This window comes from Lytechinus variegatus, chromosome 7 (genome assembly GCF_018143015.1).
Source record: "Lytechinus variegatus isolate NC3 chromosome 7, Lvar_3.0, whole genome shotgun sequence".
Classification (NCBI taxonomy): Eukaryota; Metazoa; Echinodermata; class Echinoidea; order Temnopleuroida; family Toxopneustidae; genus Lytechinus; species Lytechinus variegatus.
This window is the reverse complement of record NC_054746.1, coordinates 28,658,146-28,685,821: the sequence shown is the minus strand read 5'-3', so window position 1 is coordinate 28,685,821 and position 27,676 is coordinate 28,658,146. Positions and strand designations below refer to the sequence as shown.

General features: G+C 34.7%; 2 protein-coding genes across 3 annotated transcripts; one reads left to right on the top strand and one right to left on the bottom strand.

Moving 5' to 3' along the window:
* Positions 1-1,315: 1,315 nt before the first annotated feature.
* On the bottom strand, positions 1,316-14,488 carry LOC121418915 (UDP-galactose transporter senju-like). 2 transcript variants are annotated; one of them, XM_041613114.1, is made up of 6 exons: positions 14,086-14,488; positions 6,303-6,453; positions 5,819-5,936; positions 4,921-4,967; positions 2,661-2,800; positions 1,316-2,290 (listed from the first exon to the last, which is right to left on the bottom strand). In XM_041613114.1, the coding sequence occupies exons 2-6, from the start codon at positions 6,370-6,372 to the stop codon at positions 1,571-1,573; spliced, it is 1,095 nt and encodes a 364-aa protein (XP_041469048.1). In that variant the 5' UTR covers positions 6,373-6,453; positions 14,086-14,488; the 3' UTR covers positions 1,316-1,570. The 2 variants fall into 2 exon arrangements, with proteins under 2 accessions (XP_041469048.1, XP_041469047.1); XM_041613113.1 differs by lacking the exon at positions 14,086-14,488 and adding an exon at positions 13,448-13,581.
* On the top strand, positions 13,875-25,983 carry LOC121418916 (calcineurin B homologous protein 1-like). Its single transcript, XM_041613115.1, has 5 exons — positions 13,875-14,071; positions 18,569-18,641; positions 20,413-20,609; positions 21,955-22,139; positions 23,476-25,983. The coding sequence occupies exons 1-5, from the start codon at positions 14,005-14,007 to the stop codon at positions 23,527-23,529; spliced, it is 576 nt and encodes a 191-aa protein (XP_041469049.1). The 5' UTR covers positions 13,875-14,004; the 3' UTR covers positions 23,530-25,983.
* Positions 25,984-27,676: the final 1,693 nt, after the last annotated feature.

Genomic DNA, 27,676 nt, shown 5'->3' with positions numbered 1-27,676 from the left:
ACTTACAACAGCTCAACGAGTATCCCCCCCAAAATAAAAAATTGGCAGCTACGTTCAAGTATAAACAGAAAGATATTGAATCCCTTAAATGTTAATACAATTTCATATGAGCAAAGGCCATTTCAATATTCATTCCATCAACTATGGAATATAATTCCTGATAATATTAAAGAATATTCTCCTCTTGATCTATTCAAGTCTATTTTAAAGTGTTACCTATTTCAAAGATAAATTCAAATTTTCCTAATACTAGTATTGATGCCGTTATTATGTAATAACAAATTTTAAAATTCATCTCAAATACATATAATGATGTATTTTAGGTTATGTATAATGATGCATTTATGTTCAATATGAATGTTTTTCCTTTTCTTTCTCTTTTTTTTCTCATACTACCTTTTCAGAGCACTAAGTGACTTAAATGTAATTTGCGTATTGAGTATTATTACTGGATAAAACTGAAAATGACCCTATTTAGTGTTGATAAAGTGCTTAAGATAATAATGGAAAGAAGTACGTTTAGATCCTGTATAATATTAGCCTTTGGATCGGTTATAATCTCTATTACTATGTCCCTTAGGGCAAAGTTTAAGATGTGGTTCGTTCCCAAATTGTTAAATACAATGCTCTCTGAGAAGCTACTTCATAGCAAACTTATGTGAGATTAGAATGGGGGTGCAGCATGTCATAATTTAGATATAAACACTGAAACAAATAAATAACAAATACAGTATTTCATTTGTAACATATTATGTCACTTTCCACAATAAAAGTGCATCAAATTGTTGTAAATGAGTGAAAGAGAAGCCATAAAACTAAATCAAACTCCTGTGTCAAGCCTCTGTCACTTCTTTCACCCTGCATGTACAACATGCAAACATTATCTGACAACTTCTCATGGGACATGATGTATACCCTTATTGGCCCCATCGTACAAAGATTTACGATTAATCCAACCAATCACAACTATGGAAAGCCAGCAATGTCAACATCTGAAATACATGTTTCTTCAAAATATTTTCGAGATATGATGTATATTCATACATTCACTGTTTTCTTGAAAATCCAGTATGTTTCTCTTTGTTTTCAAAGGATTTTAATAAAAAAAATTAAGACATTGATGGATTTCCATATACCGGTATACTTGAGGTTGATCGGATCTGGGGAGCGTTTCATGAAAAGACTTTATCCGACAAGTACCCTTTTATCCGACAGTTACCATAGCAACTGTGCTTCTCAACCAACCAAAAGCAAGGAAAGATGTCAGATCTGACAACTTGTCGGACAAAGTTGTTGATGAAACGCTCCCCAGTTGTAACTCTTTGTAAGATGAGGCCCCTGGTGATAAATAAATGTCAAAATATTGTGCATCCTTCAAAAGAGATAGATGAGGAAAGTAAGTTTTTATTCCAAATCCTTACAATTTCAATAAGGACTTCTATTAATACCCTGTATGAATAACTTAATTTAACAGTTTTGAATTCAATTTTTAGGGAAAAAAAGACAATCGCTTCACCCTCGTGACTTTATTTGATTGGATATACAAACTTGACATTAAATGCCTTCAAAGTTAATGAAGCTTGCCAGTATTTGTCCCATTAGACACATGTTCATTTCCATGATCACTCTCGGAAACCTTTGTTTTGCGACGCTCAACTAGTACCGGTTGCTGAGCGAGCGGATTTCTGGAGTACACATAAATAGATATCAGGATCACTAGAATGGCTATGGCAGTAAACAGATTTACAGGAATACCAAAAAATATCCATGACAGTAAACTGGCCATGATGACCTCCAGAGCAGTGGCAAAATTTTTAACGATTGAATTGAGCGTTTTTAGAAAGATGGCAGTGACGATGCCCATGGCTGCCATGTTGCAAATGACAGCACCCACTTTGAAGCGGTCCATGGCGGAGGCGCTGCCTTCCATCAGCACAAAGAGTTTTTGATACGGTTGACCCGAGGCTGCATACAAGATGAGACCGCAGAGGATGGAGTTGGAATACATGAAGATGTTCTGAATCCATAAGTCAAGACCTTTGCTATGGTGCTTGATGAGGAGTTCAGTGTAGACACCTGCAATGGTTGAACATAGCAGCTGCAGTAGGATGAAGATGATGGCGGGGTTAAAGGTCAAAAGGCTGCTCTGTGAATCCTCTGTGAGCTGACTGGTGCCATTAGGTTTGTAGGAAGCAAAGTAGGCTGGATTCAGTTGGTTCATCATACAACCAAACATAAGGAAGACAAGAGATAACCATTGCTTGCCACTTAGCTTTCTGTCAAAGAGAACCTAGGAATAGAAAAAGAAAAAGTAGACAATAACTACCATAAAAAAAACACAGGAGAGTATTAGAACTAGAGATACAAGTATCATTATTTTCATAATCTCAATAAATATATCTGTTTACTATGTCTTGGGATGTAAGTTCTCAATGATAGAAATTAGATGGCCTTTAATTCATTTAAAAAAAAAAAAATTTTCCTAACTTTCTCCCATATTGGTCTCCATTCAAGATACCCACATACTACCAGCCCTCCCCCCCCAAAAAAAAAAACCCTGAATAAAATACTTATGCTGAATGAACCATTTTTTTCTCTTATCTATGCCTAATCATGATGACTACCATAGAAAGGATACAATAGTGTCATATTAATGTTACCTGGTAAACAACTCCTGATATCACAATCTTGATCTGCATCAAAATGGAGTACGATGTTGGGTCAAATTTTGTCAAGTTTAGGAAGGTCAAATTATTGAAGACAGCATACAGAAAAGCAGGGATGAAGTACAAAGCAAGTACTGAAAATAAATGAACAGGTATGAAAACAATTTTCTAATTTATTCATGTGAACAAGTTTTTACAGTACTTATAAGAAAACAAGTGGAATGCCTCTGGCCGTCTCACCTGCATCACGCAATTCAATATAGCAGCAGTGCTGACTTTGAAAACTACTCTCACTCGCACAAGATGTTTAGTGATAAATGGTTACTCTTATGTCCACTTTTTATGAACTAGACCAATAAACTTACAGAGATATGATGGTTATTCAACAAAAAAACCCAACATGGCCAAAGTTCATTGACCTTACATGACCTTTGACCTTGATCATGTGACCTGAAACTCGCACAGGATGTTCAGTGATACTTGATTACTCTTATGTACAAGTTTCATGAATCAGATCCATAAACTTTCAAAGTTATGATGGTAATTCAACAGATAACCCAATTCGGCCAAAGTTCATTGACCTTTGACCTTGGTCATGTGACCTGAAACGCGCACAGGATGTTCAGTGATACTTGATTACTTTAATGTCCAAGTTTAATGAACTAGATCAATAAACTTTCAAAGTTATGATGGTAATTCAACAGATACCCACAATTCGGCCAAAGTTCATTGACCCTAAATGACCTTTGACCTTAATCATGAGACCTGAAACTTGCACAAAATGTTCAGTGATGCTTGGTTACTATTATTTACAAGTTTCATGAATCAGATCCATAAACTTTCAAAGTTATGATGGGAATTCAACAGATACCCCCAATTCGGCCAAAGTTCATTGACCCTAAATGACCTTTGACCTTGGTCATGTGATGTGAAACTCATGCAGGATGTTCAGTGATACTTGATTAACCTTATGTCCAAGTTTCATGAACTAGGTCCATATATTTTCTAAGTTATGATGACATTTCAAAAACTTAACCTCAGGTTAAGATTTCGATGTTGATTCCTCCAACATGGTCTAAGTTCATTGACCCTAAATGACCTTTGACCTTGGTCATGTGACATGAAACTCTAATAGAATGTTCAGTAATACTTGATTAACCTTATGGCCAAGTTTCATGAACTAGGTCCATATACTTTCTAAGTTATGATGTCATTTCAAAAACTTAACCTCAGGTTAAGATTTGATGTTGACGCCGCCGCCGCCGCCGTCGGAAAAGCGGCGCCTATAGTCTCACTCTGCTATGCAGGTGAGACAAAAAAACTAATAAATTTCTATCCGAACATATCAGTAAATCAAATACATGGATGGAGACATTGCACCTGCTGCGACCAACAAATGCAGAACGCATTTATCTCTGTGAAAATCTTCTCAGACACTGGCTGTACCCTCACCTACACTTAAACCAGTTTAATGTGACAAAGCAGTCTTAAAAACCACATTGTGAGGTGGTTTTATAATTTTGTTTGGAAGACCATGTGTAGATCGCTTTCATGCCTGCTTTGAGCATCCAAATAAAGTTACATGTTAAACTACACGTAATTTATGAACATACATGTAGATGAGAATAGAGTTATAGACAGTACTTATTCATGTTATGTGATATAACAGCAATAGGGTATGTGTCAAATATCAGATAAGATGACATGGGGTAAGTTGAAATGTTGAACAAGCTCCCACTATAAAGAAAGATCAACAATGCTATCAAAACAATGTGCGCTTAGCTATGTCTCCTTTAAGACAAATGTTTGCCCTGGCGGTGATTTCAATGATTTGTGCTTCCTTCTAATCATTAAGAGCCAGGTAATGGTAAATATATCTAAACAATAGCCACGATACTATTTGTCTCATCCTAACCTTATTCCAATTTGAAATTTAAAATAAAAACTTATTTCCAAAGGAACCTGTTAAGGCAGTCCTGCAAACAAAAGAATGTTTAATATTCATAAGGAATGTGCTAATAAGTTTGACAAATTCCAATTTGCATTGAAATAGTGACTTTGGTGTCCCATGGCATTGTTAATTTAAGGGATTAAATCATTATTTTTATTCAAGTTTTCATAGTATTAAACATGAAACTGACATACTAAAAATGGGTAATTGTGCTGTTTGCATGAAACAATTATGCCCTGAATAATTATTCACCAAGCATATCACTGTAGAGTAAACTTGCAACTTTGTAGAATGAAATCTTACCTCTGGTATTCCTTAAAACATCTTTCACAACTCCATGGAAAGAAAATCTAGGTAAAGAAAGATGTTAAAGAACAAGAAAATATAATATTTGTTCATATAAAGACAATACAGCCTTCATCTTCAGCCCCAATGATTAAAAGCTGGAGGAGAGGTCACATGTAACAGTAATTCTGTTCAAATCTTTCCCAAGCACAGGTGTGACATATGGTGACAATTTGAATAGAAATGAAACAGATATTTTTTCTTGTTTTCCATCATGTAGCCTACATATTAGAGTATTTGACATTGTTTAAAGCTAGTTGAGCAATCAATTGAAATTATTATGGCATCAATAATTACTGATTCCACAACTATTGATGCCATTCAATCCTTGCATTAGGCCCAAAGTTATGTAGTTGTAGCTATGTTTTTTTGTTGTTATTAGTAATGATATTATAAATTGGCCCTTTCAGTCCTCCTGCTGACCAATATTCATATCATATATGTGCATATACCAAAATATAAATATTGATCATTAAAAATAAAGGATATTGAAAATAAATTTGAAAGAGTCTGCATGTATAAATTGTTATTCTTTTTTTTAAACAAGTAATAATCTCTACAATTCAAAAGTTTGTGAACATGTCCGTTATGAAAAAAAAAAGTTATCCAGGAAATGGTGGTAATTGATTCCTAAAAAATGATAGATTTATCTCTATTTCTCTAGGCAATAAATACTAAATGTCTATTTTAACACATCACAGATATCGAACATTATCTCGACTCATTGACAGTTGCTGAAAAATAAATTACATTTAAGAAACGATATTGTACAAAAAGTACCTGGTATATGACAATAAGATCATAGTTTCCAAAAATAAATTTCAACCTTAAAGTCCGTAAACAAAGCATATCTCACCTATGAAGTGCCAAAACAGTAGATACAAGAAGCTTAAGAGCATCTATATGTAATATTGCTGCCGTTGCATTGTAACTGTAGCCTTTCTTCTTGTTCTGCGTCCATGTTACCAAGATGCCTATTAAAGCAAAAGAATATAAAGGGAAATATAAATAATTGGATATAAGGATGTACACGTACATGTAAGTCAAAACTACAGGTAACGGTTAAAGCGATGAGGGGGGGGGGGGGTGTTCTTGAACAGTTTCAACAGATATGCAACTGAAATAATACACAAAATTGTTTTAAATAAAAAAAAGACTACTACACTAGTAAAGGTATATAGGAGTCGACACAGGTCCATTAATATCCAATAACTTAAATCAAATTTTAATAATGTTACAAAAAGATGCAATACAGCAAAATAAGGTATACCAATTCAAAATACTTCAAGGATAGAGCCAATATCAAAAAGACAGAAAGAATCAAACAATATTCAGCTTACTATGATTCACACAGAAGACCATGTAGCACACAAAGACGATCCAGTTGCTTGCACTAGAGAGACCCAACATGGTCGATTACTTTGTATTCACATGAGCCTAGACAGCGGAGAAATGCTAATTTCCAAAGTGATCCATTGCTGCTATAAGTCCCTGTAGAAAGCAAAAAAAAGGGTACCTTCATGCTCCATGATAAAAAGCAACTTAACGTTTTGATTATAATTAAAGTAAATTAATAAAAACTAGGGGCAGAGAATAATTCAATTTATACTTTAAACCTGGAACTGCCTTACCCCGAAGGTGTATAATTTTACTTATAAAATGCACAATATTACATTAAACCATCAATCTACCCCTTGACTAGTCTTCCAGGGTTGAAATAAAGACAGAGACTAGTTGTACTCGATGGGTCAGTAACCACTACGGTTGATTAGAAATGCAAATAATGGAGGCAAATAATCTTATTTTATCAATCAGTGTTGATTCTAATATGCTTTTCTTTTTTACTTAACCCCACTTTGTTTTCACACTACGTTTTAGCAAAGTGGGCTAGCACGGTAAATAGTATGGTACTATCTGGCCCTGCAAAAAAGCAGGGTTAGCCGGCTTATTGTGGTGCTAGCACCACAATTGCGGTGCTAAGAGATGCAGTGTGAAACGAAACTGGGCTAAGGAAAAGTGGGGCAAAGCAATAGCCAATCACATAAGTCGAAATTGCACGTTAATCATGCTCTGTATGGTAAAATCATCAATATTCGTGAGCTGTGGGATAGTCCGGGGTTAAGGCGTTAACCCAGGCTAAGCAGATAGTATGGGGTTAAGAAAGACAGTGTGAATCTAAAAAAAAGATAGTATGGGGTTAAGGATAGTCCGGGGTTAAGGATAGTATGGGGTTAAGGAAATGCAGTGTGAAAAGCATATAAGTCATCACTTGCAATACCTCTAATGCTCCCCTTATTGCTGAGTTTTATCAGAAAAAATATCAAGGCCAGTTGGGCCCTGTTGAAGAAAGGCTATTAGTATGGTATTAAACTTTGAAATGCAATGGTTGCTACTCGCTACCAAGTTAAAGATTCTCATGCAATGGCCCAAAGGATTTCATGAAATTTTAATATAATTGTACACTAACTTTAATGCAACGGCCCAGGGCATTGCATGTGTGAAGGCAAGCACTCTCAAAATATAATATCCCCAACTGATGAATACTTTTTGTAAGGGATGAATTTTTGATGTTTGATTTAATTGCCTATTTCACACTTTGCTTTCCATACTTCTCTTTACTTCCAATTTTATGCCATTGTCAAACCTATTTTACCCATCCTTAGTTTCCATGACAAATATTAGATTAACCATGACAAAATTAAACTTTTACAATTACTTTGCAGGAATCTGATGCAGTAAAGAAGAAAATAATGGGAAGTTGTTTAGGCCAGGCCTGAAAACTGTAGAGTTTCATCTCTGCTGGAAGTGTGAATGCAGGAGACCTGAGCAAGCCTCTTCTAACCCCTTGCTTACTGAATTTTGCAATCCCCATATGTTTTCTGTAAGGACTATCTGGTTCCAAAAGGCAATGGGTTAATTGGTATTTTAGGTACATGTAGGTGTGAATATTTCACTAAAGAATCACATATCATAAGTACATGCATGGCTGACCCTTTTTCATGCTCCTCCAATCAGCTGACCTTCAAGGTCTAAGCGTGAGTTTAATAATAGAAAACTTTTCAGCCTTGTGTGAGATTGGACACAAACACGATTGATTCCTTTCTCATTTCCACATTCCCTTTCTACAGTATTCTTCATTGTATGAGCACAATTCTAGATCTCAGAAAAGGTTGTTTTGGGACTGATGTTCCCTTGTGAAAATGTGAATTGATCTAGGGAACATATAGGTCTATACAATATACTAATATTTGGCTTGTAACACACCCCATACTTGCAATATGGTGTCTCTCAACTCAATGATTGGTAAATGTAGACTTTCTAGAACTGAATTATTGAACAGCATAATAATAATAATAATATTACCGGCCCGGGAGGGCCACTTCCATTCACGGGTGGATACCATGCGTGACCATGGGGTCTCGAAAAGCACCCTAAACACGTAATTTCCATATTCTGAAAATGCACCCCTTAACAAGTATTGGCGTGTGAAACCCTACAATTAACAAGTATTGGAAACAAAATGATACTCTTGGCAAATATTCCCTGAAATGAACCCCTAAACAAGTACAGGAATGTTTTATTGTTACGGGTCCTTCGGTCGTCTGCTTTACCTTATTTGGTTTAGTACGACTCCAACTTCTACACCTCGCGCAAATCGGACTCTAAACACGAAGTGTTGGGGCAAAAAGGACATCCTTTATAAAACATTTTAATTTTGTTTCATCATCCCCGCAAATTCGACCCTAAACACGTAATTTTCCTAGCGAAATAGATACCCTTTTTTCATTATTTTTGTGTTTTTGACACCCTTATCACGTTACGTACCTAACGTGCCCTATCGTGAAAAAGACATCCTTTTTACGTGTTTTTTTGGTCGCGCATGGTATCCAGTCGTCAATGTAAGTGGCCCCCCTGGGATTACCGGTACTCATCTTTTTACAGCACAAATTACAGTTAAGTCTCTTAGTGCTCTAAAAAGATAGTATGAGAAAGAAAGAAAGTGTGTGTGTGAGAGAGAGAGAGAGAGAGAGAGAGAGAAAGACAATCATATTGAACATAAATACATCATTATACATATATGAGACTGAATTTGGAACTACATAATTAATGCTTCAATATTAGGAGAATTCAAATTTATCTTTGGAAACTGTAAGACTATAACATAGACTTAAAGGTCAAGTCTAACCCAGAAAATTGTTGATTTGAATCAATAGAGAAAAATCAAACAAACATAAGGCTGCAAATTTCATCGAAATTGGATGTAAAATAAGAAAGTTATGAAATTTTAAGTAGATATCTCTTAATTTTTCACAAAACAGTTAAATGCACAATTCAGCGATTTGCAAATGAGAGTCTGTGATGTCCATCACTTACTATTTCTTTTGTTTTTTATTATTTGAATATATTTCAATTTTTACAGATTTGACAATAAGGACCAACTTAACTTAACCATAAACTGTTAAAATAATGGTAATTCAACATGTTCAGGGAGAAATAAAACTTTGGATGTTGTTTGAAGGTTTGCATGGTGGCATGTACAATTGCTGATGTGGTTTACGGTACACCATGTGGAGTGTTATAGAAGCAGTGGATAGAAGAAGAGAGGAAGTGGATAGGCGAGAAAGTGGAGATTTGAGAATAGAGTATTCTTTCTTGAGAATAGTCCTGAAAAGGACTGTAAACCAGAAGGAATGTTGAGTGAGAACAGCTTGAGTAGTAGAGCTGATGAGGAGATGCTGGCTTGCGTCGGCGAGTAGAGATGATGAGTAGTAGAGAGACTCGACGTTTCGGACAGGTTGACTGTCCGTCTCCTGAAGACGGACAGTCAACCTGTCCGAAACGTCGAGTCTCTCTACTACTCATCATCTCTACTCGCCGACGCAAGCCAGCATCTCCTCATCAGCTCTACTACTCAAGCTGTTCTCACTCAACATTCCTTCTGGTTTACAGTCCTTTTCAGGACTATTCTCAAGAAAGAATACTCTATTCTCAAATCTCCACTTTCTCGCCTATCCACTTCCTCTCTTCTTCTATCCACTGCTTCTATAACACTCCACATGGTGTACCGTAAACCACATCAGCAAATAAAACTTTGTTTCACTTGACAAGGAGGACAAAATCAGAATATTTCATATTTCATATAATAAAATACCAAAGAAATAGTGAGTGGGTGACATCATCAATTTGCATACTGACCAGGATGTGCATATAACTGTTTTGTGAAATTAAGCGAAACTTTAAAATGTCATAACTTTGTTAATTTACATCCATTTTTGATGAAATTTTCAGTGTTTTGCTTGTTGGATTTTTCTCCTTTTTAGAAATCAACTATTTGTTGGGGTGGACTTGTCCTTTAAAGGACAAGCCCACCCCAACAAAAAATTGATTGAATAAAAAGAGAAAATTCCAATAAGCACAACATTGAATATTTCATCAAAATTGGATATAAAATAAGAAAGTTATGACATTTTAAAGTACAGTTATGCACATCCTGGTCAATATTCAAATGGGGTGACTGATGATGTCATCCACTCACTGTTTCTTTTGTATTTCATACATGAAATATGAAATATACTAATTTTCTCCTAATTGTCAAGTAAAAAAAATGATGCCATAAAAAAAATGTCATAACTTTCTTATTTTACATCCCATTTGATGAAATTTTCAGTGTTGTGCTCGTTTGATTTTTATCTATTGATTCAAATCAACATTTTTATAGGAAGGACTTGACCTTTAAATAGATCAAGAGAAGAACATTCTTTAATACTATAGGGAAGTTTAGCATAATCAAACATATATGACAATGTATGCAGTTTAAAAACTTATTGGATTTAATATTTAAGAAAATATAAGCTTGTATAAACAGGTAAAAACACATTCCATTCTCATATATGATTAATTTTATCATCCCACATCTTATTGGTAAAGAATGTTTTCCTTCAATTACAGAATTTCCATATAGGCCTAACACATTTTTCATATATCCAAGTTTCAAATATAGATGAATCACATTTCACAACTGTTTATCTTGCAATACAGTAATAAAACAATCAAATAAAATAATTATTTCTACTTTCCTAGTATTTTACCAATTGAGTAAAATAATTTCAAACTGTTTAAAACATATCCAACATACAGTGAATTACACTTATACTTTATTACATAACAATATATTACCACAATGTCATTAAAAAATACACTACAGAATGAAAAATATTGCTCAAGGCTATTGTATCTAGAAAAACAACAAAAACAGCTGAACATACAGATCTATATGAGAAAAGCCAAACTGAGTGATTATCAAACAGAAAATAGATTGATATTAGAAAGTCTAATTTCAAACAATAACTAGGTGTCTCATCAGTCACCATGTACAGATACAGTGTAGGTAGGTGGTAATTCAGATAGTTAACTTATATTTCTTAAAGGTCAAGTCCACCTCAGAAAAATATTGATTTGAATCAATAGAGAAAAATCAGACAAGCACAATGCTGAAAATTTCATCAAAATCGGATGTAAAATAAGAAAGTTATGACATTTCAAAGTTTCGCTTATTTTTAACAAAATAGTTATATGAACGAGCCAGTTACATCCAAATGAGAGAGTCGTTGATGTCACTCACTCACTATTTCTTGTTTTTTATTGTTTGAATCATACAATATTTCAATTTTTACGAATTTGACGATTAGTACCTCCTTGCCTGAAGCACAAAATGTTAAAATAATGGAATTCCTCGTGTTCAGGGAGGAATGAAACTTCATTTCACATGACAATGACAAGAAAATCAAAATATTTCATATAATAAAATACAAAAGAAAGAGTGAGTGAGTGATGTCATCAGTACCCTCATTTGCATACTGACCAGGATGTGCACATAACTGTTTTGTGAAATCCAGCTAAACTTTAAAATGTCATAACTTTCTTATTTTACATCCGATTTTGATGAAATTTTCAGTGCTTTGCTTGTTGGATTTTTCTCCTTTTTTCAAATTAATTTTTTGTTGGGGTGGACTTGTCCTTTAAAGAGAAAATGAAACAAGGCATGTACATGTAGGCCTACAGTGCACAACAGTGATAAACTGCAATTTCAAATGGGAGTGTTCATAAAAAAACATTACCAGCCACCACCACCACCACCATGCACCACCAGGTACCACCCCCGGGGGCCCACTTCCATTGACGAGTGGATACCATGCACGACCATGGGGTCTCTAAAAGCACCCTAAACACGTATTTTCCATATTCTGAAAATGCACCCCTTAACAAGTATTGGTGTGTGAAACTCTACCCTAAGCAAGTATTGGAAATAAAACAATACTCTTGGCAAGTATTCCCTGAATTGAACCCCTAAACAAGTACAGCAATATTTTAATTCTGTCACGGACGTCGGTTTTACCTTTACCTACATCATTGGGTTTAGTATGGCCCCACGTACCTCCCACACTTCGCGCAATTCGTACTCTAAACACATAGTGTTGACTGTTGGGGCAAAAAGTACATCCTTTATAAAACATTTTAGTTTCATTTTTTATACCCTCGCAAATTTGACCCTAAACACGTAGCTTTCTTAGCGAAAATAGATACCCTTTTTCATTATTAATTTTAGTGTTTTTGACACCCTTATTACGTTACTAAGGTAACATGCCTGATCTTGAAAAAGACGTCCTTTTTAGTTTACATGTTTTTTGGTCGCGCATGGTATACATTCGTCAATGTAAGTGACCCCCCCTGGGGTACCACCACCAGGCCCCGGGGGGGGGGCACTCAGAATATAATGCATAGTGGGTATGTGCCGCAGAGGGGACCCCTATTTTCACACTCAAATTTCCGTTCCAAAGCGTAGCATTTTTGTCTTATTGAGAAGAACAAAGAAAGCCGCTCCAAGGCATAGCATTTTCTTCTTAACGAGAAAAAAGAAGGAAGAAATCCGTTCCATAGCTTCGCATATTTTTCGTTACGCCGTTCCGATCGCATTGATCTGCTGCAATGAGCAGCAATTTTGGTGAAAAGCGGCCGCAGAGCGCTGTCCTACCATCGCCTCAGCTCTCCACGAGCGCACCCGGCGGAGGCCGCGCTAGCTGCATCATGCACACAATCCACACATGACCGTTCCAAGGACCCTCCTTTTTACAATAAGCCCGCTCCAAGGCCCCCGTTTTTTGTCTCGCCCGCGGCACACCCTCACCATTTTTTTGGTCGAGTGCTCCCCCCGGGCACCACCACCACCACCACCACCATCATCAATCATCATCAATCATCATCATTACCATATCAGCATCATCATCATCAGTGCACCATCTACATGATCAATGCACCATCGCCATCATCAGCATCACCATTGAGATTCGATCGAGATAGCAAGATAAGAAGATTACATTTAAATTTTATAAGACGTAGATCTAGTTATGCTTTTCTCTAAAAATTTGTTATTTAAGGTTTAAATCCGAGATCTAGGACAAGGAATAAATCTAGTAACAGGTCTTACCTAGAATCTAGCCCAAGAACGCCTTCAGTGATTGATACAACTTCTCTACAACTACAAGTATGGATCAAGCTAGAGAAGATCCTCTTCCACGACCCCGGCAGTCCAATGCCAGCGCGCCTTTTCTTTATAACTTCAGTACATACAGCATATCGCATGTACACGCGCTCTGCAGCACTGAGAAAAAGGGACATCCCCATCTACCGGTACTACGGAGAGCTATGTAAATGTTATTTTTTGGTGGTATTTTGTAATGATCTCATTTCACATCGAATGTACATAAATGGCGAAATAAACATCTAATTTTAGCGCTGAAATTAATGTTTTTTTCTAATGATTAATTTTTCATACCCCAGTGAAAATTGACTTTTAAAAGTTAATATGGAATAGTATTTGTTAAACTCTTTACTCTGGCGTGCCGTATATACGGTATTATTGGTAAAGTGAATTTCGAGAACGAGTCGAGTGCAGTGGGACGTCCATAGTTCGCGTTTGTCGATCGAATCACACGCAATTACACCTCTCAAACTAACGTTAGGGTTAATTTGAAATTGTTGGTAATGGGTTCCAGGACATCCTCACTCCTTCAGCAGGAGGAAATTGAAGAAATTCAGCAAGAAACTGGTTGTAAGTAGACTAACATTTCTTTCTTAAGAGGTGTAGTTTTCGGGTATGATTTTCCGTATCCAGTGCAGTCGACGTATGTTTCTTCATTCTTGCCTCACTACGGTATATTGTAGTAGTCAGTTCCTGGTTTGCACTGGCCTGGAAGTTCCGGGTATATGCGAATGAGTGGCCCGACCCAACATTCAACACTAACAGGTTACATTTTGAATGTAAACAGCTGAAATTTGAATTTCCAGCAGATTCTGATGTATCAGAGACTTTTAATATTATTAAAACTTATAAAAAATTCGCTTTGGACATGTTGGAAAATATCTGAATCTGATAATGTGAAGTTAGGTCTAAATCTATGTTGACTTGTTTTAAATTTAAAATTTTATTAGAGAGTCAAAGATTCTGCTAGGATCGAAAGCTTAGGCCCCTTTTGACTCTCTAATTTACTCCATTGGCTCTTTTTTTAGATAAGCAGTTTTCAGCAGCTTCTTTTTGCCATTAAAATTTTATTAACGGCAATGCCGCTCTCATAAAAAAAGAATATGCGCCAATCTGGCAATCTTATTTCATATCCTACATAAATTAAATCATGTATGCCGATTGGTTTAAATAGCATCATGTGACCAAACATATTCACAATATTTTGTGATGATGTTGAAAATGACATGCCCACGTCCACCAGGTTGACGCCCACTGAATAAATGCTAATTCCGTGACATCAGTGGTGGAATAGTGCACTATTCCATCATGGATGTCACAGATCATGATGGCGCAAGTACTAATACGTGTCCGTGCGCTGAGCGTGTGGCTTCAGGAAAAGTAGGTCAGTCAGTGCAGTGCTCAGGGTTATCTTCAGTGGTGGGCCGTGACCCTGAGGAGAGTAGGAGACAGTTGATTGGAGGGGCACTGTATTGTTTGTGAACAATGCTGTGCCCCTCCAATGCTTTATCTCCTCTCGTCATGGTCCGCCACTGGTTATCTTGATTCAGATTTAAAAGGATGAACTACGAGTACAAGTACTAGATTATTAAGATCTATTGCTCTAACTTATTAAAGTTGGATATAAAACAAATATACCAGGGGGGGTGTTTCACAAAGGTTTAATTTAAGTATGACTTAAATTGCGCGTAAATGTCAACACGTATTTGAATACAACACGCAATCTAATTGATCAGTACGCAGTTGTGCGCGTCCTCTTTGCATGATCAGACCAATGCGGTTATGCACGCAAATAGGCATTTAAGTGCGACTCTTAGACTCTTACATTAGTCTTTGTGAAACACCCCCCAAGCATTTATTTTGAAAGTATAGAGGGAATTATTCAACCTCGGTTGTACTGGCAAAGTTACTTTTTTACGGGAGGGGCGAAGTAATACCAGTCCAACCTCGGATACTTACTCAAAGCCTGGTATATTTGTTTAATATCACTGTAATGTTTTTATTCTATTATTTTCAGTAGATAAGGCCTTATACTTTAGAGGTTTTGAGAAATATAAGGCTGTTAATTGAGCAGAAGAAATATTGCTTGCACACGCAAGCTTTGTTGAGTTAGAGTTGGACCTGTCACCTAATACACACTTAAAAAATAATAATACTTCACTTGAAAATAGGGGTAGTGCTGCAAGTCAGGTAGGTGGCATGTTCAGGTTCAGTTCGGCAGAGTTCAGGAATTTTTTTCTGAACTTTTTATTTTCATTTCAAATTAAATAAAAGTACCAAAGGAAAAATTAAGATAAGAGAATGAGGATAGAAACAGAATTTCAAAGAACAGAACAATTTTTAGGATTATTTCATGTAGTTTTGATTGTGAATTGTGATCAATAACAATGTCATACAAACACAGAGCTACCCCGATTGGAGAGTGTTGATCGGGAATGTTGAACCACAAGACAGAAAACCTTCACTCAACTGCTATTATGTTGGTTAAATTCATATTCCAAATAATATGAAATGTTTTCCAAAGTCCATATGTTTCCTTAAAAGTGGTTTAATCTAGTGAATTAAGAGTCTAAAAAGATAAATTATCAGTCCATTCTTGGTCCTGAAAGATCGATGCTAAGCGACTTCAAATATGAAAATGAGTGCATTGGACTGTACTGTGTATTTTAGTGTTGTGAAAATAATCACCAGATATCATCATTCAGGACCAAGATGGAAAAGATCATTTATCTCATTATTTTCAGTAACTGACAAGATTAAACCACTTTTTAAAAAATATTGACTTTGGAGGAACGCCTCATATTAGGAATGTGAATTTTTCAAGTATAATATCAGCTGAGTGCAGGTTGTTTGTTTCAACTTTCCAGATCAATGATTTCCCAAACACAATCGTGGCGTCTTTGTCTTTCTTTGACGTCTTTGTTTTTCTTTGACTTTTTTTTATCTTTTCTGGTATTTAACATTCTATTTCTACCCTAATTTCTTATTCATCTGGACATTTCAGAACTCAGAAGGGCAAAAATATATTTTCCCTTACTTTGTCTGTTTTTCAGTTATGAGGAAGGAATTCATGTCTTTTCTATTTTCTTTAATTAAATACAAAACAATTATGACTGATTGCTACTATGATCGATTTGGCCATATACTTCCAGATCAACTATTTCCCTTTGCTTTGACTTTTTGATCTTTTATTTCATTTTATTTAGAATTCTGTTTTTACCCTATTAAATAATTATTTGGACATCTCAGAAGCTGAAAAATAAATTTTGTCAGTTATGAGGAAGGACTTAATGTTTTGTCTACTTTCTTTTTAAATATAAAAACAATTATGACTAATTACAAATATGATTGATTATGGTCACTCACACTTTTTTACCGAGTTTAGCTTCAAATGTCCTCCCATGTTATGAAGAATAAAAAAATCAATTACAAATTTTAAAATTGATATTTAGAAGTGAATCAAAGATTAGGCCAATGCTATCAATTGGATTTAAGAATATTTTGTTTGGAATTCTTATTGTGCTCAATCACTAACCATTAAAAATGTTTATTATTTTATATTCAAATATATGGAGTCCCAATCAAAATCAGTTTGAGATCCATGGCAATTTATAAATGTGCTTGGCATTTTATACCAAACCAAGCCTTTGTGTTCGGTTCGGAAGTGCCAAGTTCGGCGAACATCCATTCGGTTCAGCTACAGGACTTGATTGGGTTATCACTATCATCTAATATTCCGTAATTACATATTTTTCATCCGTTAATTTTTGAGAAAATTGATTTTGCATAATTTGTGAATATCTAGCACCTTCAATCAGTAATATTTTTCTCTTTTATTTTGTAAAAGGCCTTTTGAACACTTCTCTCATTATAAACTTAGTGCTTGCATATAAAAAGCTACAAAGATTTTATCTTCTAATTTTCATTCCATTCAAAGCATGAGAAATGGTTTCATACTAAGCCTATTTCATACTAAAAAAAAAGGATCCAGACCAAAATAATTTGTTAATTTATAAGATTTCAAAAGACATGAACTAAAACATGGTTTGATTTTCCTCACCTTCAATTTTGGAGGGCTTATTAAAAGGAGGAGTGAACTGTGTGTTGTTTCTCATTGACTGTGTGTCATAAATACATAGTCCTAAAATGTATGTTTTCAGATATCTACTAATACTACATAGAGTAAATTGATCTATAATTTTATGTGGATAGAGAAACAAAAATGTTTTGAGAAGAAAAGTATTATTGTTTTGCTACTCGGTAACATAATTATTGCGGTATAAATGTATTGATTAATTAATTAGCATGTTATCATTCAAGTTGGTCTATATTACGAGACTACACTAGCATTAGTGGTCAGGAAACTGGACAGGTATGAGTAGTTGAGGACTCGAGATGGCGCCATTGGTTCGTATCTGCTTTAAACATGTACACATGTGATGTTGTAATAAATTGGAATAGTGGCCATCACTGAAAGCAGATAAGAGGACTCTGATCTCATGTGCACATTACATTTTTACAGTATGCAGAACTTAATGCAGGTGACAAGACAGGATGCACATGTTTGTGCAATATTGATGTACTGTATCTACAGTATTGCTCTTTACCTGTTTTCAATCTGAGAACATAAATATCTAACAGGCTAGTGTACTATATGTACTACCATTTTGATAGAATTGTAAGAAGACATTGAACAATTTAAAATGTTACATGTTTTATCGATTACAATTCACAAGATTTATACAGGGTTTTACAGACCTTGTAAATCAAAAGGGATCAATTTAATGCATTTGGCTTACATTTGTAATGCATAAATTTGCCTGTGAGTGTTGGAACCAGAAAGTATTCATAAAGCTGATATATATGTGATTCCACATTAGAAAATCATATTGTCAAAATGGTTATGTAACATGTATTTCTCAACTAAGAATGAAACTCAAATCAAACAGAGAAGTCTATATCATGAATGGGAATAGACTCAAACTATGTAATATATGTACTAGATTAGAGGCATAAAATCTCCAAATGAGGGGTAATAACATGGATTTATACTGTTCTTTCTTGCAGTTTCTCCTAAACAAATTGTTCGCCTGTACAGTCGCTTTACAAACTTGGATAAGAGTGACAGAGGCATGCTCAGGTGAGATTTTTAAGCTCTTTTCATTTGTGTGTTTTTTTTTGATACTCAAGTTATTTTCATTATCATGATTTATGATACTTAGAACATATATGAGCATGTACATCTAGAATACACGTGCCCCCTCCCCTTCTGAATGTTATAAAGCAAATGACAACCTGAACCTACAATATATGCTGTACAAAGATTGCTCATCCACATTGTATGCAATATTGATGCACATCCTCCTGTAATTCAGGAAGTACATTCAGGATATTATGTTATAATGGTTTTGCCCTTTTTACATGCATGACTGGCAAATTTATATTGAGTGAGTAGAATGGGATTGACCACATTCAACCAGGAAGTCAAATAGAAGAAATAGAGAGAGGGAGAGGGGGGTTGATAAAACATAATTTGCGTGTTCAATGTTCAAGTATTTATTTCATGTAGGATGTTTGAAAACTGAACAGAAAATCTGAAATGGCTATTTAGATCAGGATTTAGAAGAAAAAAGTTTTAATTTGGAAATACTGTTTGGCAATTGGCACTGCAATACATGTACAAAGCATTCACTCTATGTATTGATCAAGGACTCACAAGTAATCAGCAGAATAATGTGAGGTTGATTTCTTTTCTTGTAAACAAAACAACTCATATTGTATGTTGAACAGAAAATTTGCAGTAAAAAACAATAATAAAATTATAAAATAAATCTCAATTCCTTTTTTTCATTACAATCAAGTATTATATTGTATTGTATTTATTTTGCATAATTAAAAATAATCAATGATTTGAGGTGATATGTATATTTACAATAACAAAGAAATGATCAGTAAAAACACAGAGGGATTGCCCTCCTCAGCATTGCTAAACATACTGGTATCATGCTGTTTTACAGAGGGGTCCCTAAGTGAACCCTTTGATCATAGAAAGACATCAATCCATCATTATTTCATCAAGTTTATCTTGAACATTATTGTGAGGCTTGAGTTCATTAATGCAAATAGAATTTGAACTGCATACTGGATATGATTTCTTTATCTCAATATATTTCTGACTGAATAATGAATACTGCAATTTACTCACCATCTTTGGTTATCTATTGTAATTTATGGCAATCCATGGAGAAAAAGTGTTTGATGAACCTTTCACATACCAATACACGAGCATTATATTTTGTACAGTTTAAGCTAATAATGATACTTTCAAATTGCATGAATTCCCAATTCTAGGAAATGATTTTTACATCATATTGTTTCGTAGCATGTTACATGTAGCATATTGAACCTGCTTCTCAAAATGGCAATTCCAACCTGAAGTCATGTTGTTTCTAATTAAAAACAAAAACAAAACAAAAAACAGACAGTAAGTAGAATTAGGAGTTTCACTACAGTCCCTCATCTGAATCATATTTTTTCCATCAGAATGGTAATTTCTGTGACTTGGTATGTGAGTTGCTCTCTTGATAAACATGTCCTGTGACATGAATTACATTAACTTTTTTAAGAGGAAATATTGGATCAGTAGATTATTTTACCTGCAAATTATTAAACTATCTGCATAACACACATTTCAATCTCCAATCAAGACCTACTCATCTATCAGGACACACACCATAAGAAGTTGACTTTTCTATAGAATGAGATTTTTATTATAAGGGGGGGGGGCACAAGTAATATCACAAATTAGCATTTCAATAATCAGTAGTTGACTTACTCAGAAGTTATTCTTCAATGAATTTTCGAAGTAGTGCAGATATTATTGGCATGCTTATTGTAATCTTATTTCTTAGGGTTGAGGATCTTTACCGGATTCCAGAGTTGGTGATCAACCCATTAGGAGAACGCATCATCCAGACTTTCTTCCTTGAATGTGAATCTGATCAGATTAACTTCAGACAATTTATGAAGACCTTGGGCCTCTTTAGACCCTATCACAAGAAACATGATGGACTTGAAGCTATCAACACAAGAGAAAAGAAACTCAAATGTGAGTTTTTACCTTATTCATTTTATGCCTTTTTGTCAAAGAGTTAACATTGGTAAAGTATTAGTACTCTATTAATTAATAATTATTATGCATGTACCTTGTGCCCTGGCAAAAAAGAATCAAATTTTGTAGAGATATTACAATCATATATGTTTCAGTTTCAGATTTAACGGTTGAATAATCTACTTTGATTAGAGACTAAATAATTAGTCAATTATGTAAAGTGGATTATAATACCATTCAACTGAGGGCTGCCGGAAATGTGAATTTGAAAACAGAATAATGACTTCATAGGCCTATCATTTGAATGAGTGTACTTCCTCATCCTGTACTAAATGTAGTTTTGGGTAATACCACAATTTTTGTCTCACCTGCATAGCAGAGTGAGACTATAGGCACCGCTTTTCCGGTGGCGACGGCATCAACATCAAATCTGAACCTGAGGTTAAGTTTTTGAAGTGACATCATAACTTAGAAAGTATATGGACCTAGTTTATGAAACTTGGTCATATAAAGGTTAATCAAGTATTACTGAACATCCTGCTTGAGTTTCATGTCACGTGACCAAGTTCAAAGGTCATTTAGGGTCAATGAACTTAGACCATGTTGAGGGAATAAACATCAAAATCTTAACCTAAGGTTAAGTTTTTGAAGTGTCATCATAACTGAACTTTGGCCGAATGGGGGTATCTGTTGAATTACCATCATAACTTTGAAATTTTATGGATCTGATTCATGAAACTTGGACGTACTAGTAATCAAATATCACTGAACATTCTGTGCGAGTTTCAGGTCACATGATCAAGGTCAAAGGTCAGTTAGGGTCAATGAACTTTGGCCAAATTGGGGGTATTAGTTGAATTACCATCATAACTTTGAAAGTATGTTGGTCTAGTTCATAAAACTTGGACATAAGAGTAATCAAGTATCACTGGAGTTACTGAACATCTTGTGCAAGTTATAGTAGTTTTCAAAGTCAGCACTGCTGCTATATTGACTCGCATGATGCAGGTGAGACTGCCAGAGGCATTCCTCTTGTCAGACTTATCGGGCATTTCAAGAAAGTTGTGATCAATTGCACGTTTATTTTCGGTCCCTAAATCAATCACTATGTTTGAAATTCACTGTTGATTTGTGATTTATATCTAATCTGCTTCTTGAAACAAGGAGCGTTAATTGATTCATAGACAAAATTTACCTATTAATTGTAAAATCATAACAGAATATTTGCAATTGACTGCAAATATTTTCTTGCAATGCCCCCTTAATAGAGCTACATTGAAAATTTTCAACTCTCTGTTCAAATATATTAGAGTGAACTTATACTACATTTCTATTCTAACAGTTGCCTTCCAAATGTACGACGTTGACAACGATGGCAGCATAGCACGGGATGAGCTGCTGGTATTACTTCATATGATGGTTGGAAGTAACATCACAGAAGAACAGCTTGGTGCTATCGCAGACCGTACCCTCACAGAAGCAGACTTAGATCAAGATGGTCAGATCTCATTTGATGAATTTCTCAAGGTATGCATTATTTTTACAGGGCCTCATTTCATAAAACTTACCAATTGATTGTGGGGCAAGTTGTTATGATTAATCTTACAAATTAATAAATGCAATCAATCATAGTGCTAGCAATCAGCTTCCGTTCATCACTCAGCTTTATGTTATGCGGCTCAAGTCTAAATTAAGGAATGAATGTGTAAGCATATTATGATTCTGTAAATACTCCACAAATTTCTCTTGTAAGTATGCGAGAGATGGCACGAAATGTGTATTAAGCAGACTTCTAATCATAATACATTAGTTTCAGGACATGAAGTGAAAATGACCGTAAACGTAAAGGAAGGGTTATTGCCTATTCATTCATTTGAACAAATTCAATGACACCTGTGTTTAGGTTTTGATTTAGAAGAATGTGCCATCTGTGTAATATTGTGATTTAAGATTATTTACAAATGTCTGAAATATTAAGTCTGATAGAGATGAATTTTATAATGTTTGTTTTTGCTTACTTACACCATGATATGCAAACATCATAAATTTGAAATGGACCTTGGGTAAAACGTTCAATAGTTCTGTAGTTACAGAAACATGCCAAAGAAGCACTTGAACACTCTCCCAAGTATACTACATGTATGACATATTGTACCAAGTGGGAACTGTGCAACAGTTGTAACCAGCCACGCCAAAACCAACAATAAGTCGTCAGGACAGGTTCTCTGTAAATAACTAAAACAATAATTCGTTTTCACAAAGTGAAAATAAAAAACAAGCTTTTCTAAAAGAGTATCTTCTTCATACTGTAAGATTTGAAGTCATATATAGTTGAATAAATGACAAAATAAAGGATTTTTACCATTTTTCCTGGACAGATTGAAAGTTTCATAGTGATGGCACATTATGCACATCTTATGCGAACTTTTGACCAACTTATTTTTGGCTTCAGGGTGGCTGGTCACATTTTATGTTCCAGATCATGTCAATGCAAACTATGTTCCTTTATGGGCCCTTGAAAGACTGACTGTTAACATATATTTGAACCAACCTGGCTTGGTGTGCTAGAGTGTGGTATTTTTTTACTTGAATTGCTTTTGATTGCACTTGGACAATATGGTTTGCTTCAAAAAGTGCTTGATTTCTGTGGGTTTACATGTTTCACAGTAGAAATGCTCTCAATTTCTACTGGCATGGGACAATTTATCAAAAATCTATGTAATACACTTGCACTGGCCTGGTAAACATGTTCCATGTTCATGTGCAAATATGATTTAAAAAAAGCCTTGATGAATGAACTAAAGATGATTTTTAAAAGGATCCTTATGTTCTCTTAACCATTCTCTCCCCTATCTATTTGTAGGCCCTTGAGAAGTCTGATATCGAGCAGATGATGAGCATTCGCTTCCTCAACTAGAGTCCAGCATTCTGCAAAAAATATCAAATAGATCAAAACTATGAAAAACTGAAAATGCAAGAAAGATTTGGAAGTATACAAGAGTCTGATGTGCCATTCAGAATGTCTGGAGTTAATGACAACCATGCTTCCTGCTTGTGGAAATACTGTAGGTCTATACTAGGCCAGATGGCAGTTGGTGTTTTCAAGGATGTTTAGAGATGCAAAATTCTTGTCTTGATGTTGTAACAAATGAAGACGCTCCATTCCATTGAACTAAATTCACAATCATCACCCTTTGTGTCATAGCTGCTGCACACACACATACCAGAACTACCTTTGAAGTGATAAACCGACAATGCTGTAGTCAAGATTAAGGATGATACATCCTTGGAGAATGGCTTTGATAAGATACTCCATGAGGATACCATGTATCATATGTAAATACGCCATTCTGTTTCATACAGATGTAAAGGTTTGTCTTGAAATAATGAAATAACTATACCTATTACATGATGACAAGTGTTGAGCTGTAATGAAATTGCAAAGGCACTAACTTCTACTTTTTCAAAATTGTATCCTTATGTTTGATAACTGGGTACACTTCCGGTTTGGGGAAAATTCTTATGTATATTGTGCTCCTGGAGATATCTCAAGTAAAAATGGTGAACTATCTTTTTTCAACCAGGAGTATCATGTTTCAGCCCTAAACACACTGCAATGCTGGTTCCATTCAACATTCCTGAACTTCTGACTTATGATTTTCATTACAGATTGAGCATGCGATCTTAAACACATAGGAGTAATCCCAAAAATTTTCAAATTCCTGAACTTGTTTATCAAGAAATGTAAATTTTAAGGTTATATTAGTCAACTGCCAGGTGTTGTGTCTTTGCTTTGAATTTCATATCATCTTCTCTTGCTTGCCACCTGCTCCACTCTGGAGATAAGATCATAATTAACCAAAGTTGAAAGAGTACTGAATTTTGCACATGTACATTTTGTGATAATGATTGATCATTTGTATATTTCATTTTTAATAGTAGGCATAAATAGGCACATAAACCATTGATTTAAATTTATCTGAAGATAAATTTAAGCAGGTTTTGTCAAGGATGGGATTTTGACTAAATACACAGTGGCTTGTCACATTTATCTCTGTGACCAGACAAGTTTTTTTTAATTATTTTTTGACATGCTATAAATTGGTTGGGATCTGGAAATCATATGTACTTTGTTTAATTTTTCACATGATTTCATTTCTTTGTTTGTAGCTGGTAATAGACAAACAACAGTACTTGATATGAGAGTTAACTATTATTTTATTGTTAATGTAAAAAAAAAAATCACCATTATTTTTAGATATTATGTCTTTATCTTGTATTTGATGTAAGTCTAAAATATCAATTTATAATGATTGATTATTGAAACTCAGAAAGTGAAATCATTGTTAGCTTCACAATTTGTGTGAAATATTATCATGTTTTTAATTCACAGAAATAGTTGTATTTCCTTAGTGTCTTGTCCAAGACAAAGCAAGGATTGTTAATGAACAAAAGTTACAAGTGAAAAAGGAGAAAAATGTCATTACTATCCTTTCTATTCCTAATGGACTGCAAAACATAAAAAGTAGACATTACTTCTGAAGTTTTTTTTTTTCATTAAAAAAATAGAAGATCACTATGCAAAATGGCCTCCATGCAATGCCAAGGAATTGAATACTGCAGTATCTGCAAAGAATATATTGACTTATAGCTTACACATATGTGTTGGTTAATCATCATCATTCTTGCAGAAAAAATATTATCCAATCTTAAGATATTTGAACTTGGATTAATGATATCAACAGTGACCATGAAAACATTATGTTAGATTATAATATAATCTGTGTGAACTAATTATGTATAGTTATAATGGTATTGGATATATCTTTAACTTTAATTTATTTTTCTCTTGAGAATTCAAGTAAACTAATCAGCCATCTATGTGGGGTTTATTTGTTCAGTAAATTATATTGATTACAACACCATGGTGTAATACTCCTGAATCCCAGCAATTATTCTAGTATAATTCTCTAGAAACTGTGAAAGGGCTTTAAGGTATACACTTGATATTTACCAATTTATTGTACTTACAAGCATAGATGTACAAGTTCATTGAAGCCTGCTTTGCATAGAAGGTACTCCTGTTTATAAAGACTACAAGTTTGGTTTCCATTGAGTTAGTATTCCTCATTGAAACACGTAATTCTTCCTTTCAATTAACGGCGGTCAAGATTTGAGGAAGCATTCGAGAAATAGAATTTATTCCTACTGGGTAGGCCTATTCATTCACCTCACCTGGGTTGAGTGAAGCACAAAGTGGCTAAATTTCCTGCTGAAGGAAAACATGCCATGACTATAAAGAATTAAACCCACATCCCTTTTGTTGAAAGACGAGAGTCGTATAACTGATTGCTTGTTATAAGAATATGATTTGGATGTGGAGCGTTGTGGCCCAGTGGATTAGTCTTCGGACTTTGAAACAGAGGGTCGTGGGTTCGAATCCCAGCCATGGCGTAATTTCCTTCAGCAAGAAACTGATCCACAATGTGCTGCACTCAACCCAGGTGAGGTAAATGGGTACCGGTAGGAAGTAATTCCTTAAGAAGCTGTGTGCGCTATGAACGCCTAGCTTAGCCGGGTAATATAGGAGATGCCTTGAGCACCTAACAAGGTGGATATGTGCGCAATATAAATATCCTATATTATTATTATTATTATGATGATGAAAAAAGCCTGCATATGTAGAGTGATCATAACAATCCCCTTTAGATATTCAAATGTAGCCAGCTTTCATTTTATAATTTTTATGTTTTCTTAGAAAAGTATTGATTAAAATCTATTTCAATATTATATGCATGTTATATTTAGTATAAAAAGTTATTATATGTGGGTATTGTTTGTATTGTTTATTATTTCTTTATGAAGAAAATTATATGTATAATTTAGTGCAATTGTGAAAATAATATATTTTGCGGATGTAGTAACCAGTGTTTACAATTCATGCTTTGATTGGAAAGATACGCATTACATTTATTAAGTTGTGCATACATGCATTTGTTTGTTGTTCCATTTCTGGAAATAAAACAATATCTTTAATGCTTTGCTGAATGAAACCAAACTCATATGTTTTTTTTTCTTATATTCATGTGTTCAATAGATATGCATATATATTCAAATTTGCCCTTATTTAAGCTGATTCACTAATATTCATTGTTGGACCCAGGAAGGTAAAAATATGTTCTGGTACCCAGGGCCGGTGTGAAATGTACTGACCACTTTTTTGCAAATAGCATTGTTTGCTTTGTTTTTAAATATTATAGATGTACTGAAATCTAAAATATCAGAAATATTTAGTTGGCTCAGTTGGTATAGCGTCCGTCTCACAATCGGGAGGTCAGGGGTTCAAACCTGGCCGCGTCAAACCAAGATAGGAGTTGCTACCCTGTTTGGCATTCAACGATTAAAGGATATATCTGGCGCTGCACAGTGGCTGCTAGGCCTTCGATCAATTGGGCAAAGCAAATTTTTTAGTATTTCATTTCTATTTCGAACAATATAATATGGATTTTAGATTTTTCATATTCATTCCAAATTTCGCTCACAGAGCAAACTTTACTTTGACCCTTTACCAACCATTTCATATCATTGTTTACATGTGTATTTCGTAAGGGTCTAATTAATCACTTGACTAAAGGATTATGCAGCAGATGCTTCATGGACTGAAGGCTTGTGAAACCAGTTTACCCCCATTTTCCAATCTGTTTTTTACTTCCTTTCTCTAAAAGTCTTTAAGACTTATAGGCTCTTTATTTAATATAGGAGCAATTGGGTTCTGGATAAAGCAAAAGAAAGTAAGATTGAAAACAAAAACAAAGTAAAGTTATGGTATTGTATTGATGTACAGGTGAGGCAGACATTGAGATCTTCTGTTGTAATTGAATGGGAATATACAATTTTAAGGAATTTGGTCTCCGAGACTTTCAGTCAACTTAGCATGTACTGTTCAGGACTTTATGTCAATCTGGAGCTTTAGGCAAAAATTTCTGGTTTTAATTGCTGAATAACACTGCACACATATCATCAAAATATGTTTGTGATGATACTGTACACTTATGAATGACGAC

Bases quoted from the DNA above. Each gene is read 5' to 3' on its own strand.
- LOC121418915 (XM_041613114.1), bottom strand. From the start codon at position 6,372: ATGTTGGGTCTCTCTAGTGCAAGCAACTGGATCGTCTTTGTGTGCTAC. The intron at 5,937-6,302 runs GTAAGCTGAATA...TTGCTTTAATAG, and splicing joins GGTCTTCTGTGTGAATCATA to GCATCTTGGTAACATGGACG. The intron at 4,968-5,818 runs GTGAGATATGCT...TTCTTTACCTAG, and splicing joins ACTGTTTTGGCACTTCATAG to ATTTTCTTTCCATGGAGTTG.
- LOC121418916 (XM_041613115.1), top strand. From the start codon at position 14,005: ATGGGTTCCAGGACATCCTCACTCCTTCAGCAGGAGGAAATTGAAGAA. The intron at 18,642-20,412 runs GTGAGATTTTTA...CTTATTTCTTAG, and splicing joins AGTGACAGAGGCATGCTCAG to GGTTGAGGATCTTTACCGGA. The intron at 22,140-23,475 runs GTATGCATTATT...ATCTATTTGTAG, and splicing joins CATTTGATGAATTTCTCAAG to GCCCTTGAGAAGTCTGATAT.